Source organism: Haliaeetus leucocephalus, unplaced genomic scaffold (genome assembly GCF_000737465.1).
Source record: "Haliaeetus leucocephalus isolate CR32 unplaced genomic scaffold, Haliaeetus_leucocephalus-4.0 Scaffold189, whole genome shotgun sequence".
Classification (NCBI taxonomy): domain Eukaryota; kingdom Metazoa; phylum Chordata; class Aves; order Accipitriformes; family Accipitridae; genus Haliaeetus; species Haliaeetus leucocephalus.
The window spans coordinates 891,378-904,558 of NW_010972625.1; the positions used below are offsets into that span (position 1 = coordinate 891,378).

At 57.6% G+C, this 13,181-nt stretch overlaps 1 protein-coding gene across 4 annotated transcripts; it reads right to left on the reverse strand.

Annotated features, from left to right (window-relative positions):
* Positions 1-5,729: 5,729 nt before the first annotated feature.
* Positions 5,730-12,960, reverse strand: LOC104830422 (sestrin-3-like). 4 transcript variants are annotated; one of them, XM_010565288.1, is made up of 9 exons: positions 12,810-12,960; positions 9,812-10,015; positions 9,414-9,596; positions 9,075-9,311; positions 8,865-8,976; positions 8,500-8,621; positions 7,859-8,049; positions 7,393-7,537; positions 5,730-6,848 (listed from the first exon to the last, which is right to left on the reverse strand). In XM_010565288.1, exons 1-9 carry the CDS (start codon positions 12,873-12,875, stop codon positions 6,759-6,761), a joined length of 1,350 nt encoding a protein of 449 aa, XP_010563590.1. In that variant the 5' UTR covers positions 12,876-12,960; the 3' UTR covers positions 5,730-6,758. The 4 variants fall into 4 exon arrangements, with proteins under 4 accessions (XP_010563590.1, XP_010563592.1, XP_010563591.1 ...); XM_010565290.1 differs by having other exon boundaries at positions 6,560-6,848; positions 8,485-8,621; positions 9,812-9,961; XM_010565289.1 differs by having other exon boundaries at positions 6,560-6,848; positions 8,485-8,603.
* Between the last annotated feature and the right edge of the window lie 221 nt (positions 12,961-13,181).

A 13,181-nucleotide genomic window follows, 5' to 3' on the forward strand; every position in this document is an offset into this window, starting at 1 on the left:
CCCAGATGTATTCATAAATGAGGCTCATACTAGAAGCAAGTAGCACTAACCAGCTTTTCCAAAGGAAATGCCTAGAAAGCTTTGACGTAGATCATCATTTGTTAATTTTCTTACTTAGTTGCTTATTTATAGCCACACTCAAATGCTTCAGGGCTAGCCTTGCTCCAGGAGTGAGAAACCTGTGTCTGGTGCCACAGGTCAGAGTGCCTTGGGAGTGGTGTCCTGGATTGTCACCAAAATAAAGTGCAAGTCTGGACTCATTATCAAAAAAAAACCCACAACAAATCAATCAATTCTGGGACATCAGCATGAACAGGGATAGCTTAGGTTTTGCCTCAGTTGCATGTCTAATGAAAAACATGTTCTAATTAATGTGAGGAGAAGCAAGCAAGAGGTGACTCCTGAAGCCTGAAAGATCTGTCCCTGTGAAAGCTTGGTAGCATGTCCCACCCGTCACCACAGTTGCTCACCCTTCAAGAAAGGGATCCCCTCTCTTCAGTAGCCTTTATGTCTCTCCCCACACCATGATGTGTCTCTAGTTGATGGAAACAACCTCTGATGGAATCAAACTTGCATCTAATATCATGGTGTAAAGCAGGGAGAAGGGGCAGCAGAAGCTGAAAGTGAAAGAGCTGATGGTGTTGCATTTATGGTTCTCTGGCTGAGGCAGCATTATGGTGTGTGGTTGAAGGGGATGTTTGCAGCTGGTGCTGTGGTGCTCGGTGTGGTGCTCCCCAAGGTGTCTTGAGAGGTTTGGCTATGTAGAAGATAGGTCACTTCTCCTGAAAGGTGCCTTCTTCATAAAGCAATGGGGATGGTTCCATGAAATGATGCTTCCAGCACAGTGGAGTCTTCACCTGGTGTGATCCCAGGAAGGGTTTCTGCATTGCTAGCACAGACGTCTGCTGCACGCAGGGCAGGCACCACTAGCTGACATTTTCCACCCTCTGCACTCTTTCACCCATTTCTCACAATAAATTTTTTTACATAGTAAAACTCTGCTTTTGTTTGCTCTCTGTAGCAGTGTAACTTCTGAACCATTACAGGCTCTTTGTTACCATCTGTGCTAGCAAGACTGTAGAATGTGCTAGACTAGGGGGGAATGTTTGACAAATAAAAACCTGTAATCCTCTGCTCTGTCTCATGTGGTTTGTTTTGTTTCCCCAGTGAGGACCAGTTATTTTTTCTTGCCCTTGGCTTCTTTCATCTGCCCTTCTCACCTGTTAGGGCAACCCCTAGGTGAAATGCCCCTTAGCTGGCCAGAAGTGGAAGGGTTGCAGTGTGACAGCCCACAAAGATTCCAGCGTGCTCTGCAGTCTGTAGAGCCTCTTGTTACAACTTGCTGGCAGTGTGTGGGGACCCATGGGGTTGCCAAGCCCTAAAACTGACCCTGGGGAGTTTTAACTTGTGCAGGACTAGTCTAGAGTCATCCTAACCCCTTAATTCCTTGCCCTTCTAGACCTGAGTGCAGAAGATGACTCTTCATTTTATATAGCTACATTCAAACATCTTCGAGTGTCAGCAACTCCACCTGTTATCTCTAGGAATAAAGAGATGGATTTGCTGCTACCCTCTTCTTTCAGACACCCCATCCACAAGCAGGTGCTGACAATTAGGACAGATGAGCATGTGAGTGAGCTTTTATCTTTGCTTGCATACCCCAAATCCTCCATCAGAAAAAGGAAGGTTACTACAGCTGGAGAGCATTTCTGATAGTAGGAGATAATGGCTTGGAGCTGCCCATCAAAGGGGATATGACTGTCAGAGTGGAAGCTAGGAGCTGGTTATTCCTTGGGACTGCTCAGAGGTGTTCAAGTGTGTACCTTAAGGGGCTTTGCCTTGACATAAGGCAAGTAGGAATGCAGATACAGTCCAAGCCAGTGAAGCAGCTTGTGAGGAGCATGGTGGAGCCCTTGAATCAAAACAGTGTGTTGTTCCAGCAGGTCTGCCTTCTCACAGCTGGGATGAGGCTGGAGAATGTGCTGTCCCCCTCTACCCTGGGGGTGCTCCATGCACCACAGCTCAGGAGAGATCTTAGAGAAGACAAGACTTGTTTAGAGCCTTGGTCATGTTGCTTTGGCGTGGAGGCAGGTAAGTAGATCAGAGAGAAATGGGGAGGGAGTGTAGAGCACAGATTGCACTGGCCTGGTTAGACACATGGAGAGCAAGTGGGGGATGTTTTTAAAAATACTGAGGAGAAAGTCTCATTCATGAAATTACACAGCATGTGTACAGCCAGAAAATGTGCGTTCAAAGCCTTGGATACTCAATATTCAGTAATACCTGATAAAGAATACTACTGAAAAATAATAGTGCTAAAATGGTTAATGCAAGTAACTCTGGAAGGGATCTTAAGGCTCCTGCTTCAAGATTTAAGCCAATCCCCAAAAATGGGGGATTAGGAGGAGATCCTTAGGGGAACTGTCTGTTCCTTGGGCACTTCTTAGGGCTTCCTGCAAGCACATAATTGTAGGTGCTGTTGGAGAAACAAAATGCTGAGGGTAGGTTTTGCAATTGTTGGTTGGGTCAGGATGGATGCATTCAAAACTTGACATAGAACAGGGGACCATGCATTCCCCCCAGTAGCTGTTAACACTTTTTATGCTGATTTGAGCATTGGCCTTAGTGACGCTTAAGCACTGCCAAGGAGAGCAAAGCACCAAATAGATGCCTGGGACCTGGATGCCTTGGCTCAGGGTCACTTTTGATGCGTGTGACACCATCTGCAGTAGTCACCAAGAGTCCTGCTGTGTTCTCTCCTAACAGTCACATGGGTTCAGTGCACCTTGTTTGCAGTAGATCAGGCTTTCTTGCAGCATTAGAGACCTCGTAGGTCTCTGGAGTTGTCACCATAAGCATTTTGGCCTATGGAGTAGTTGCCTGCAGAGCAGCAGTACCTGAAGCCAGCACAAAAACTTCACCAGCTTTTCTGCTCATCTTAGTTTCTGGCCAGAGACCTGCTTTGCCCCAGATGCTTGCCGGTTGATGAACGCTTCTCCTGTGCCACCAGCGATGGAACCATGTGTGAAAGCACAGCAGGGAGGTCTGTTGCCCTACTTCACGTGTCTTTTGTGGTGGAGTAGCTGGTGTGTGGGAAAGGCAAGCTGGAGAATGGGGAGATAGTGGGGTGCACGCTGCCTGCTCCAGGGCTGTCCTGGCAGGACAGTCTATCCCCAGCTCCCATGTACTATTTTTTCCCCCTCCACCACTGTTGTAAGACCAGCAGCCATAGGGCTGTCTTTTAATGGGTGCATTGTAGGAGCTGTGACAGTAACCATTGCTGCAGCATGGCTTGCTGTTCTCTGCAGGCTAGGACACACCATTCCTCCCCCCACGCAGCTTGGGGATGGCTTGGCTGTAACAAAAGCAGTCCTGGCTGTGCCTGCCAGCAGGCCTTTCTGCTACAGGCTCTTGCAGGAAACTCGGTGACTGCTTTGGACATGTGCCTGCATCCACCCCTCAGTAATTCCAGGTAAGGTCACAGTGGCCTGGCTCCCACATGGGTATGCTGGACATCCTGGAGGGTTCCTGCAGAGGAGAGGTACCCTGGGCTCTGGCAGCTCTCCTTCTTCCAAGCACAGAGCAATAGAGAGGAATATCCTAGTCTGAGCAGATGAAGGGTGCAGGGTTGCACCAGGGCAGGGTCCCAAGCATTGAAGTTGCCAGACTCATGGTGTGCCATGTGGCTTAGAGCCATCTGCTTACCTTGAATGGTGTAGCGCCTGCACTGCCCTTCCCAGGAAGCCTTAAGGCCTGGGCTTCAGTGAGTGCAACAGTTTCACAGCCTGGCCGGGCACAGGAGGGGAGCAGGGGAGGATGGTAACATGAAGGACCAGCTCATGGGTTTCAAAAGCTGAACTGTAGTTACTAGTGTGGGTGTAGAACTACCCTGAAGTGTCTAGTCAACAAGATCCTTTACAGGCTTCTCCAGTGACACAATCCCCCATACTTGAGTTACCTGCTACAAGACCTACTTGGGACGTGATAGTAACTTTGCTGGCTCTGCAGGGATGGGAGTAGATGATTGCTTCATTTCTTGCTTTCTAGCTCTGAGATCACGTCAGGATGTTTTCTTCTTGTTGGGGAGCTGAGGCTGGCAGTCTCCCCTGGCCTTGCCAGCAGCTGTGCTCGTTTCTGGTCAGGGTTGACAGCCCATGGAGCCCTTCATCTTGCTGCTGTGACTGGTGCTTGTTCTGTGAGCCGGAGCAAGCAGCAGCTGTCCCAGCTCCTGTAAGGCCAGCTCTTTGTGCACGAACGGAGAGAGATGGGGGGCAAAAGGGAACCTGCTTTGCAGCTCCTGGGGATGGGCAGCCCTTCACCCCCAGCCAGCGCCATGCTGTTGCTGCCATCTCCCTTCTCTCTCCCCAGCAGTGCACGGTGATGGTGGGTGGTGAGGATGCTGCTGCTGGCAGCGTGCTGGGAGCCAGCCCCAGGCTGCGCAGACCTGTGGTGCGCTGCTTGCTTCCAGGGCAGTACGGCCTGCAGAGCACTGCCTGCTGCAGCTCATCCCAGCCCTGTAGGGGACAGAGCTGCTTTCACAGGAGCAGGGGAAAGGCTGGCAAAACAGCTGGCAGGCAGGCAGGATGCTACAGTTAATCGGAGCGCTATTCCTGACAGCGAGCAGGACACCCAGCTGCCCCCATCTGTGCCCAGCCCTCACTGGGGCTAAATGATGGTACAGCAGTGCCTGTCCCAGTACTGTCAAGCCAAGCCTAGTGGCACCTGTCCCAGCACCAGTCATCCTGGCACTGGTGCCACTGTCTTGGCACCATACTGACTCAGCCAGTACTGCCCAGCACCAGTTGTCCCATCATTTTACTGCCTGGGCACCAGCTTGGCCCAGTAAAAGCTGGTCCAGCTCCAGCACAGGTTCCTCCAGCCCATGCTGCAGGGAGGGCACCTGCAGTGTAGCTGGGGAAAGAGCTGGTCCTGGTTTCTGGCCTTGCTCACCGAGCACCTGCTTGTGAGTGCAAGCAAAATGCTTCTTCCTCAGCTGCAGAAGCAGCACCCACACCTCACCCTCCTATGGCCAGGTACCTGGCAAGGGAGAAGCCAGCTCCTTCCTCCAGCAGCCTCCTACTTGCCAGAGCACTGCAGCCCCTTGAAAACCTTCCCTCTTTTCCTGTTGAACATGCAATGCTGCAGGAGTTGTTCATCTGAGCATGGGAAGAGGACATAGCTGAGCTGAACAGGACGGGTCTAGCCCCAGTGAACAGCTGCTGGCCCTGGACCAGAGCTGTCAGCACAGGACCCCATCGTGGCTGGGAACATTGGAGTTCCTGGAGCTGGAGCCATCTCGGGGCTGCAGTCAGCCAGGCACTGCTGTCCTGCCTTCAGAGCAGCAGTCTAAGTTTGGATCCCCTTTCCAACATCTGGCAGAAATAAAGCACACATCCATGTCAAACATAATATATTTATAGCAAAAATAGGCTTTTTCTGTAGCTTCCATACACAAGGTTTTCTCCCTGTACATTTATGCAGTAAACAGGTCGACTGAAGCAGCGTGCACTGGGCTGACTTGACAGCTGCCCTTGCTTCAGGCTCCCACTTATCACAGGTGGCCTCATTCCCCTTTCATGGCTGCTCTCCAGAGCCTGCACTGGATCCCTCATACCTCCCCAGCCAGGGGCTGCAGCACAGGCAGGGAGCAGCCCTGGGACAGGGGGGAGCAGTGGCACATGCTCCTGCCCATGGGGCAGAGGGCAAGGCTGGTGTATGGGCTGCCTCTGCTCAAATGGGGACAGCCCAGGGAGTCTCCCCAGCCCAGGTTGACGGAGAAGCTTCCTGTAGCTCACCTGTGCTGACCACAGGCTCCTCCACCATGCTGTTAAGCAGCAAGTGACTGGCCCTCTCACGGTGGTAAGAAAATACAAGCCACATTAAGTCAGAAAGCCTTCCTTGTTCCTCCTGCCCCTCTGCTGATGGGAGGCAGAGGAGGGGCTTTGGAGCAAGCTCCCCGAGGACTGCCCAAAGTGTTCTGCAGAAATCTCCAGAGCCTGAACACTGTCACAGACCTTCTCACCCCACCGTCAGAGAAGGCAGAGCCCTAGGGCACCCTGCCAGCAAGAGCTTCACAGTTTGGACTTCACCTCGGTCATCACTTGTCCATCCCAGAGGGGTTTGGCACATAGACCTAAAGGGCAGGACGCGTAGGCAGAAAGCGCATCCCCTTCCCATCCCAGGCTGGGGAAGGGCCCTCACTTGGAGCCAGCACTCCTCCCTGCCTGACCATGCAACTCGGGATGCTGCAACACACCCACAAGCTGCCCGTGCTGTTCCCAAGCGAGATGCATCACCCCAACGAGGCCAGACACCGAAGGGTGGCTTGCAAGCAGGGCGGCCACTGCAGCACAGGGAAAGAAGCCAGCTCGCCCCTCTGCCCTTGTTGCGGTGACCGAGGCTCCCACAGTGTCTGGGCAAGGAGCTTCTGCTTGTGAGGGAACATCCGTCTAAACTGGCCCCAGTCCCCTCCCACCTCCCTCTCCCCCCATGTCTTTGGCAGTCCTCCTTGGACATGTTCAAGTCTCCAGCATCACACCGACATCTCAGCAGCACGGACTTGCCTCACAGTTTGGTAATTGCACGTAACGGGGCCACTCAGCCAGCCCCACAAAGGGGGGGGGGGAACCCAAAACCCAAGACAGTCAAGTAAACTAAATTGAGTAATCCCTTGCCATCCATCCCAGCATGATGGGTCACGCAGGAGTCCAGGGAGAGAAGATGCTGCCCGGCCCTGCCGCAGCACAGCTCCCCACCATTTAGGAGATCATGTACTGGGTGATGGCTTGCAATGCATACAGCAGCTCTGCCTGCATTCGGGCTTCCAGGATGAGCAGGTTCACATGGACCTAAGGGAGAAGCAAGAGAGGTTCAGGCAGCCACAGTGTGCTGTGAGCAGTGGTGCAAGCAAGCAGCGACCCAGGCTAGTGAGTCTTTTGGCATGGGACAAAATGCCACCAATTTTTCCAGCACAGGCAGCTGCCCTTTCCCCCTTCTCCCAGTCCTGCAGGCTGTGGTGGCCTCCCAGAGCCCAGCACACTTGGCATTAGCATGCCGGGCTGGTGCTGGCACAGTCCCTGCTACCTACAGCAGCTGCTCCAGTGAGTTACAGCTGGAGCAAGGGCTCACCTGGAGGCATTCACCGATGGGGTAATGGCCTTGGAGATCCCCATGCTGCCAGTGGCCTCTGTGCTCATCACACTACAGGCAGCCCCATGCCACGCTAAGCCCAACTCCTTACAAACAGCCAGTGTCCATTTCCCCCCCACCTGCCTTGGACTGGTTTGGTGGCTCAGAGGTTTCCTGTATATCCCCCGGAGCACCCCAGCCTGCAGCCCCTGCTCACTCACAGCCCCACTGCAGCTGGTCAGAGCCAGGGGCTGGCTGTCCCACCTTTTCACTGTGCTTGAACTGCTTCCAGAACCTGTCAAACATTTCTGAGTTTGTCTTCTCTGGGTAGCAGGTTACAGTTTTAATGTAAACTTTGAGCATTCGCTCCAGGAGCTGATTCACTTCTGCATAGTCGTAGTCATCGTACCTGCAAGGGAGCACAGGGGCGAGTCACAGCCAGCACCGTGTCCCTATGGAGCAACTCATCTGTAGTCTGCCTGGGGCACAGCACAGCTGCCGGGCAGGGGGACACACAGCAGCAGCCACCAGGCACTGAAGCCCTGTCCCCAAAGCACCCTGCCCTGCCCAGAGAAGCTGAGCACCTCTTCCCTGCCTGGCCCAACAACCAGGCAGGCAATTCACTTGTCCCTTTTCCAAGCCCATCTGTAAGACAGCCTGAGTGCCCTACCCTCCTCCTGCCTGGGTCAGCTCAGTTTTCTCCCCTGGACCATGAGATTGGTTTCCCTACCTAATGCCAAACATGCAGTGGATGTAGTTCCAGATGCCCCGCTTGAAGACAGAGGGTTCACAGCCCTGCCGCTTGGCCATGGCACTGCTTTGCAGACCATCAACCATCCGAAACTTCTCATCCAGGAGATGCCCGATGTCAGAGTAGAGCCGGTTGACCAACGAGAAGCCATGGTCTTCCCAGGAGTAATCCTGTTGAGCACAGCAAGAGGCTTTCACAACCACAAAAAGGACCCTGGGGAATATTCCCAGGATGAAGGGCTGGAGACCTTGGGACGCAGCAGAATTCAATAGGTTTGCTCTGGGGGCAGCTCTGCCACAAACTACATCCCTCATCACACAGCTTTTGACCCTTGCCTTTGTGAAGAATGTGAAGAAATCAGCAGCCCTTGGGGACAGAAGTCAGTGGTTAGCTCCCTCTCCCCAACCCTAGTGGGGCAGGTTCCCTCTCAAGAGCTGAATTTCCCTACTCAGGTATTTTGCAAAAGCAGCTGCACCAGATCCGGGCTGCATGGGCACCCCCACAACCACCTGCTCCCCACGAGGGGAGGGGAGAGGGGAGAGGGGAGAGGGGAGAGGGGAGGCAGCAGCCCAGGCTGCCGCCTGCTGAGAGAGCAGGAACCTCACCTGGGCTCTGAATACCTGCGTCTGATCGTCGTCACGCCGGGCAAAGTCCTGGTATCCAAAGTCAGGGTCCTGCATGTAGCATGCAAGATTGGTGGCACCGGTGACTTCCCCGTCAGTATCTGCAAGAGGGGAAAGCCCTGCAGACAGGTCAGAGCAATGCTCAGCTGCCCTGTTCCCAGCTGCAGCAGGCGTTGAAAGCCGGGCTTTGCTGGGCCTCTTTGGGAAGTGCCACTGCCTTCCTCCCCTGCCACCAGCATCCCAGGAGCGCGTCTCCAAACCGTACATCACAGAAAATATAAGTATAGACATGGGGGAGCAAGACCCAGATATGCCATATGAACTCCCATCCTGCATGCCCACCTCTGCTCCCTGCCCCTCACCTTCCTCTCGGTCCTGCTGCAGCAGTCTCGTCTCCTCCCTGCCCTCGGTCTCCACGTGGATCCGCTGCATGCGTTCCCGGAGGGAATCCAGCTCCATGCAGGAGTCCAGAGACTGCACAGACACAGGCTCAGGGGTGAGGGCAGTGCTCCTGGCCGTGCCCCTGTCCCCCCATGGACCCACCCTCGGGGGACCCACCCTCGGGGGCTCACCCGCTTGCGGTTGATGCGCAGCAGCTCCTGACTGCAGCCGTTGCCAGTGGCGACTTCGCAGAAGCACTGGTTTCCAGGTGACAAGGGCTTCAGTGAGCCTCGGCCCCCCAGCCCGTCATCCTGCTCGCAGCCACAGCCAAAGACAAAGCTGGCAAGTGCGTGGCAGTGTGCCAGGAGGACAACGGCATGCACCAGCTCTGCCAGTGACCAGCTCCACTCGCTGATTTTCAGCAGCTTCTGCAGGACACAGATAGACCAGCGATGTGACACAGTCAGGGTGCCGGCACCCCCTGGGGATGCTGCTGTCCCCATCACCACCCTGGTCCTTGGCTGATATACCTCAATGTGCTCCTTGGTGATGAGCCATGGTCGGTGTGCCAGGATCTTGTTGATCTCATTAAGGTTGCGGAGTTTGGGGGGGATGAAGTCAAGCCCACGCAGCCACTGAGGATCACCCCCTGCCCGCAGGAACTGCAGCACGTGCAGATTGACCAGGTACCGGCACTGGTGCCGGGCAGCTGCCTGCAAGAGCAGCACATCAGCATCCCCGCACTGTGCTGGTGGGACAGGCGTCCTGGGACCCCGAGCCCACCTCTCCACCCAACCTCCAGGACATCATGATTTTGGCCTCTGCAGAGAAGCCTGCGGCACAGGCTGTCTGGTGGAGGGAGAGCAGGGAGCCTCACAGGGCTGAGCAGAGCACCCCGTCCCCTCCGGCAGCTCCCAGCAGGGCTCACCATGATGGCAATGTAGTGCCGGCAGTCGAAGGGCAGCGGGCCGTCCATGTGCATCAGGTAGTGCTGCATCTTGAGGAAGCTGTCGAGGTACTGCGGGTGGTAGCCCATCTGCTGGGTCACCGCCTCCAGCCGCCCCCGGCTGGCCAGCACCTTCACAAAGAGGAAGTGGGGGCGCTCAGGGTCGCTGCTGGACATCTTCACTACCTGCAGGGAACACGGTCTGCTTAGCTCTCCCTGGAGCAGCCCTCGCTGCAGCAGCCCACCCCAGCCAAGCCCAGGCTCTGCGAGTGGCTGGGATCCCCTCTCCTGGCTTGGTGCTCCCAGAGGGACACCAACAGGTCAGAAGCCACTGGAGAGAGCTTGTGCTCGGGTCAGGGAGCTAGGCAGAGCACTGCTCAGTGGGGTCACTGCTAGTGGGAGGACAGGCTGCAGGAAGCACAGGTTGGTCTCTGTCTGGGAGAGGGCATTGCCTGGTGAGCAGAAGTAAAGGGCAAACTACGAGTGATGTTTCCTTGCAGCCTTAGAGGCAAATGCAAGGCTGGAGCAGGAGAAACATGACAGATGAAATACCTCCCAGAACAGAGCAGTCCATCAGCCTTACCACCAAGCCCTCCTGCCCAGCACTAGGATGGGGGGAGACCTGTGGAGCCAGCCAAGCTGCTCCCGGGCTCCTGCCCCGGCAAGCCAAGGGGCAAGCGGTGTCCTAGCACCCACCATGCAGTTGGGAGCACACAGAGTGAGACAGCATGGGTGCAGGTCCCACAGCACATGGGTGCATGGCACAGCTGGCACTGGGTGCATCCACCAGTGAAACACAGATAGGCAACTTGGGTAGGGGGTCCATACACCCCCAGCAGTGCCCACCCCAGCCCTGCAGTGGTACCCCAGCTGAGCACAGCCCCGAGCCGCACCATCCCAGTCTCTCCTGAGAGGGGGGTGGGAGCAGAGGGCAGGGATGGGCAAAAGGTGCCTGGGCAGCTGCTGCGCCCCAATGGCCCTGTTGCCACACCTCCCACCCGACAGCGGGGTCTGTACCCGCAGCCTGCCTGCGCCAAGGCACAGGTGCAGCAGGCGCTTACCTTCTCACACAGAAAGTCACAGCTCCCGCTTGCGCGTGGGAGCCCAGGCAGCACCCTCAGGCGCAGAGGGTGCGCCTCTCATCCCGGGCTTGAACCAAAATCTTCCCTGGGAGCAACTGGCCCTGCTGACACCACCACCATCTTCCTCCCACCCGTCTCTCCGGTGCAGTCACCTGAAGGCTGGTGACCAGCGCACAGCGACCACAGTGGCATGGCAGAAAACCAGGAGCACTTCTGCAAACCAGCAAAAACGTGGGGTGTGGAGCAGAGCACCCCGAGGTGAGGGGAGGCAGAGCAGGGCTGAGCCATGCAGCAGCACAGAGCAGTCGCACCCGCAGAGGCAGTGCAGGAAGCAGCTCTGGCTATTTTCTACCATCCTGCACTTCTGACAAACACACCAGTGCTCAGCTGTCAAAGAGATTTACTTGATGCCATTTGGAGCTTCCTCTTCACTTCCTCTGGCCAAAGGGGTCCAAAAAACCCCAAAACTCAAATTAAAATGGGGAGGGATGAAGAGCACCGGCTTCTCTGTCCCACAGGATAAGGTGCAAACCAGAACTGACCTGCAAAAGTCCCTGACAACGTCCCTCTGCTCAGGGAAATGAGTTGCCCTGAGGACACCCACGGGGTTAAAGCCACTGGTCTTCTGGTGGGCAGAGGTGGAGGAGCCAGCAGAGCTTTCACTCCCCCCAGGGGAAGGTGGTCCCCAGCTCAGCCTCCGGGGCCACCAGCTCTCCTCACTCTGCTTGTCCAGGTGATGATGGAGCAAGGGACCATGCAGACATGGGTTGGAAACGGAGGATGAAGGAAGGTGCAGGGCAGCCTGCCACCTCAGCCCTCGTCCCCCAGCTAGGCTTTCCTGCCTGCTCTCCATCGCACCAGCTCAGCCCAAGGTCTCTCCTCTGGCACCACCAGCCACGTCCCCCCCAGCCTTGCCTCCCCAGCCTCTCGCATTGCCCCCAGTGTCCCCTTCCTCCTCCTCCCCTGCCATAACCCTCCTCCCCCTCCCCTGCACCCACTCGCAGCCCTGGGCAGTGGGAGCATCGCCTACCTGCCTCCCTCCCCGGGGCAGCTTTCGTGGGTCCAAGCCCCCTGAATCCCAATAGGCACCCCGACCCCGTACCCACCGCCAACCTCACCCCCTCCCTGCTCGGGCAGGTGCTGCCGGGGGAACGATGCCCCGGTGCTGCCCGGCCAGCCAATCGCCGGGGAGCAGTCTGCATGTAAAACAGGCAGGAGGATGGAGGAGCCCAGCCAGTCCTGTGCTCTGCGACCAGGAGCAAGCCCGGGCAGGGCCGGGAGCCGCGGGAGAGGGGCCGGGAGACCCCCGCCTAGCCCCCCGCCCGGCCGGGAAAGACTCCGCAGTGTGAACACCGCCGCCCCCCGGGGCTCCATCCCTCCGCGAGGTGAGACCGCGGCTCCGCCGGTACCGGTGGCTCCGCCGGTGATGCTCGCTGGGGACGCGACCGCGGCGGGCACCTCTCGCCCGGCCCCCCGCCCCGGTTCTCGAGGGGACGGGCGAAGTGCAGTGCCCGCGGCAGGGGTCCCCACAGCGGTGCCGGGCCCGGTGCCGGCGGCCGGTAACCGGGGCCCCATTGTGCGGGTGGAGGCGGCAGCGCCCCCGGTGCGCGGCGCGGGCAGTGCAGGCGGAGAGAGAAAAACAAGTTTGATTGGCAGTGATGGAGGCACGGCGCCTCCCGCATCCCGCACAAAGGGGACGGGGACGGCGCCGCCGCACCGGCACCGGTACCGGGCCGCCGGCCACCGCATCGGGAGAGCGCGGCCATGCCCGGCCCGCGCGCGGGCGGCGGGAATGCCTTAGCCTGCTGGTGCCGCAGCCGGGCCGGGCCGGTGGGCGGCGAGCAGGGCCGAGCCCGGTGCACCGGTACGGGCTCCGGTGGCGGCGGAGCGGGACCTACCTGCCCCGGCAGCCGCTGGCACCGGCTTCCTCGGGGGTGCTCCACGCTCTGGGGACACACGATCATGGTGAGCCCGTGCCGTGCCGTGCCGTGCGCAGTACCGGTGACCGGCGCCGGTCCTGCCTGCCCCGTCCCGACCGCCGGCAGCGCTGAGCCGGGCACCGCGGCAGCGCGAGCCGCCGGGGGCGTACCCACGGCTCCGCTTCCGCCAATCACCGCCGCGAGGGGGCGAGGCCGCCGGCGCCGCGCCCCCTAATCGGCCGTGAGGGGGCGGAAGCCCGGTGCACCACGTGGGCAGGGGTGGAAAGTTACCCGTTCATCAAGCGCGGAGGCCCCGCCTACCCCGGCAGGGGGCGGGGCCGGATCTGCCCG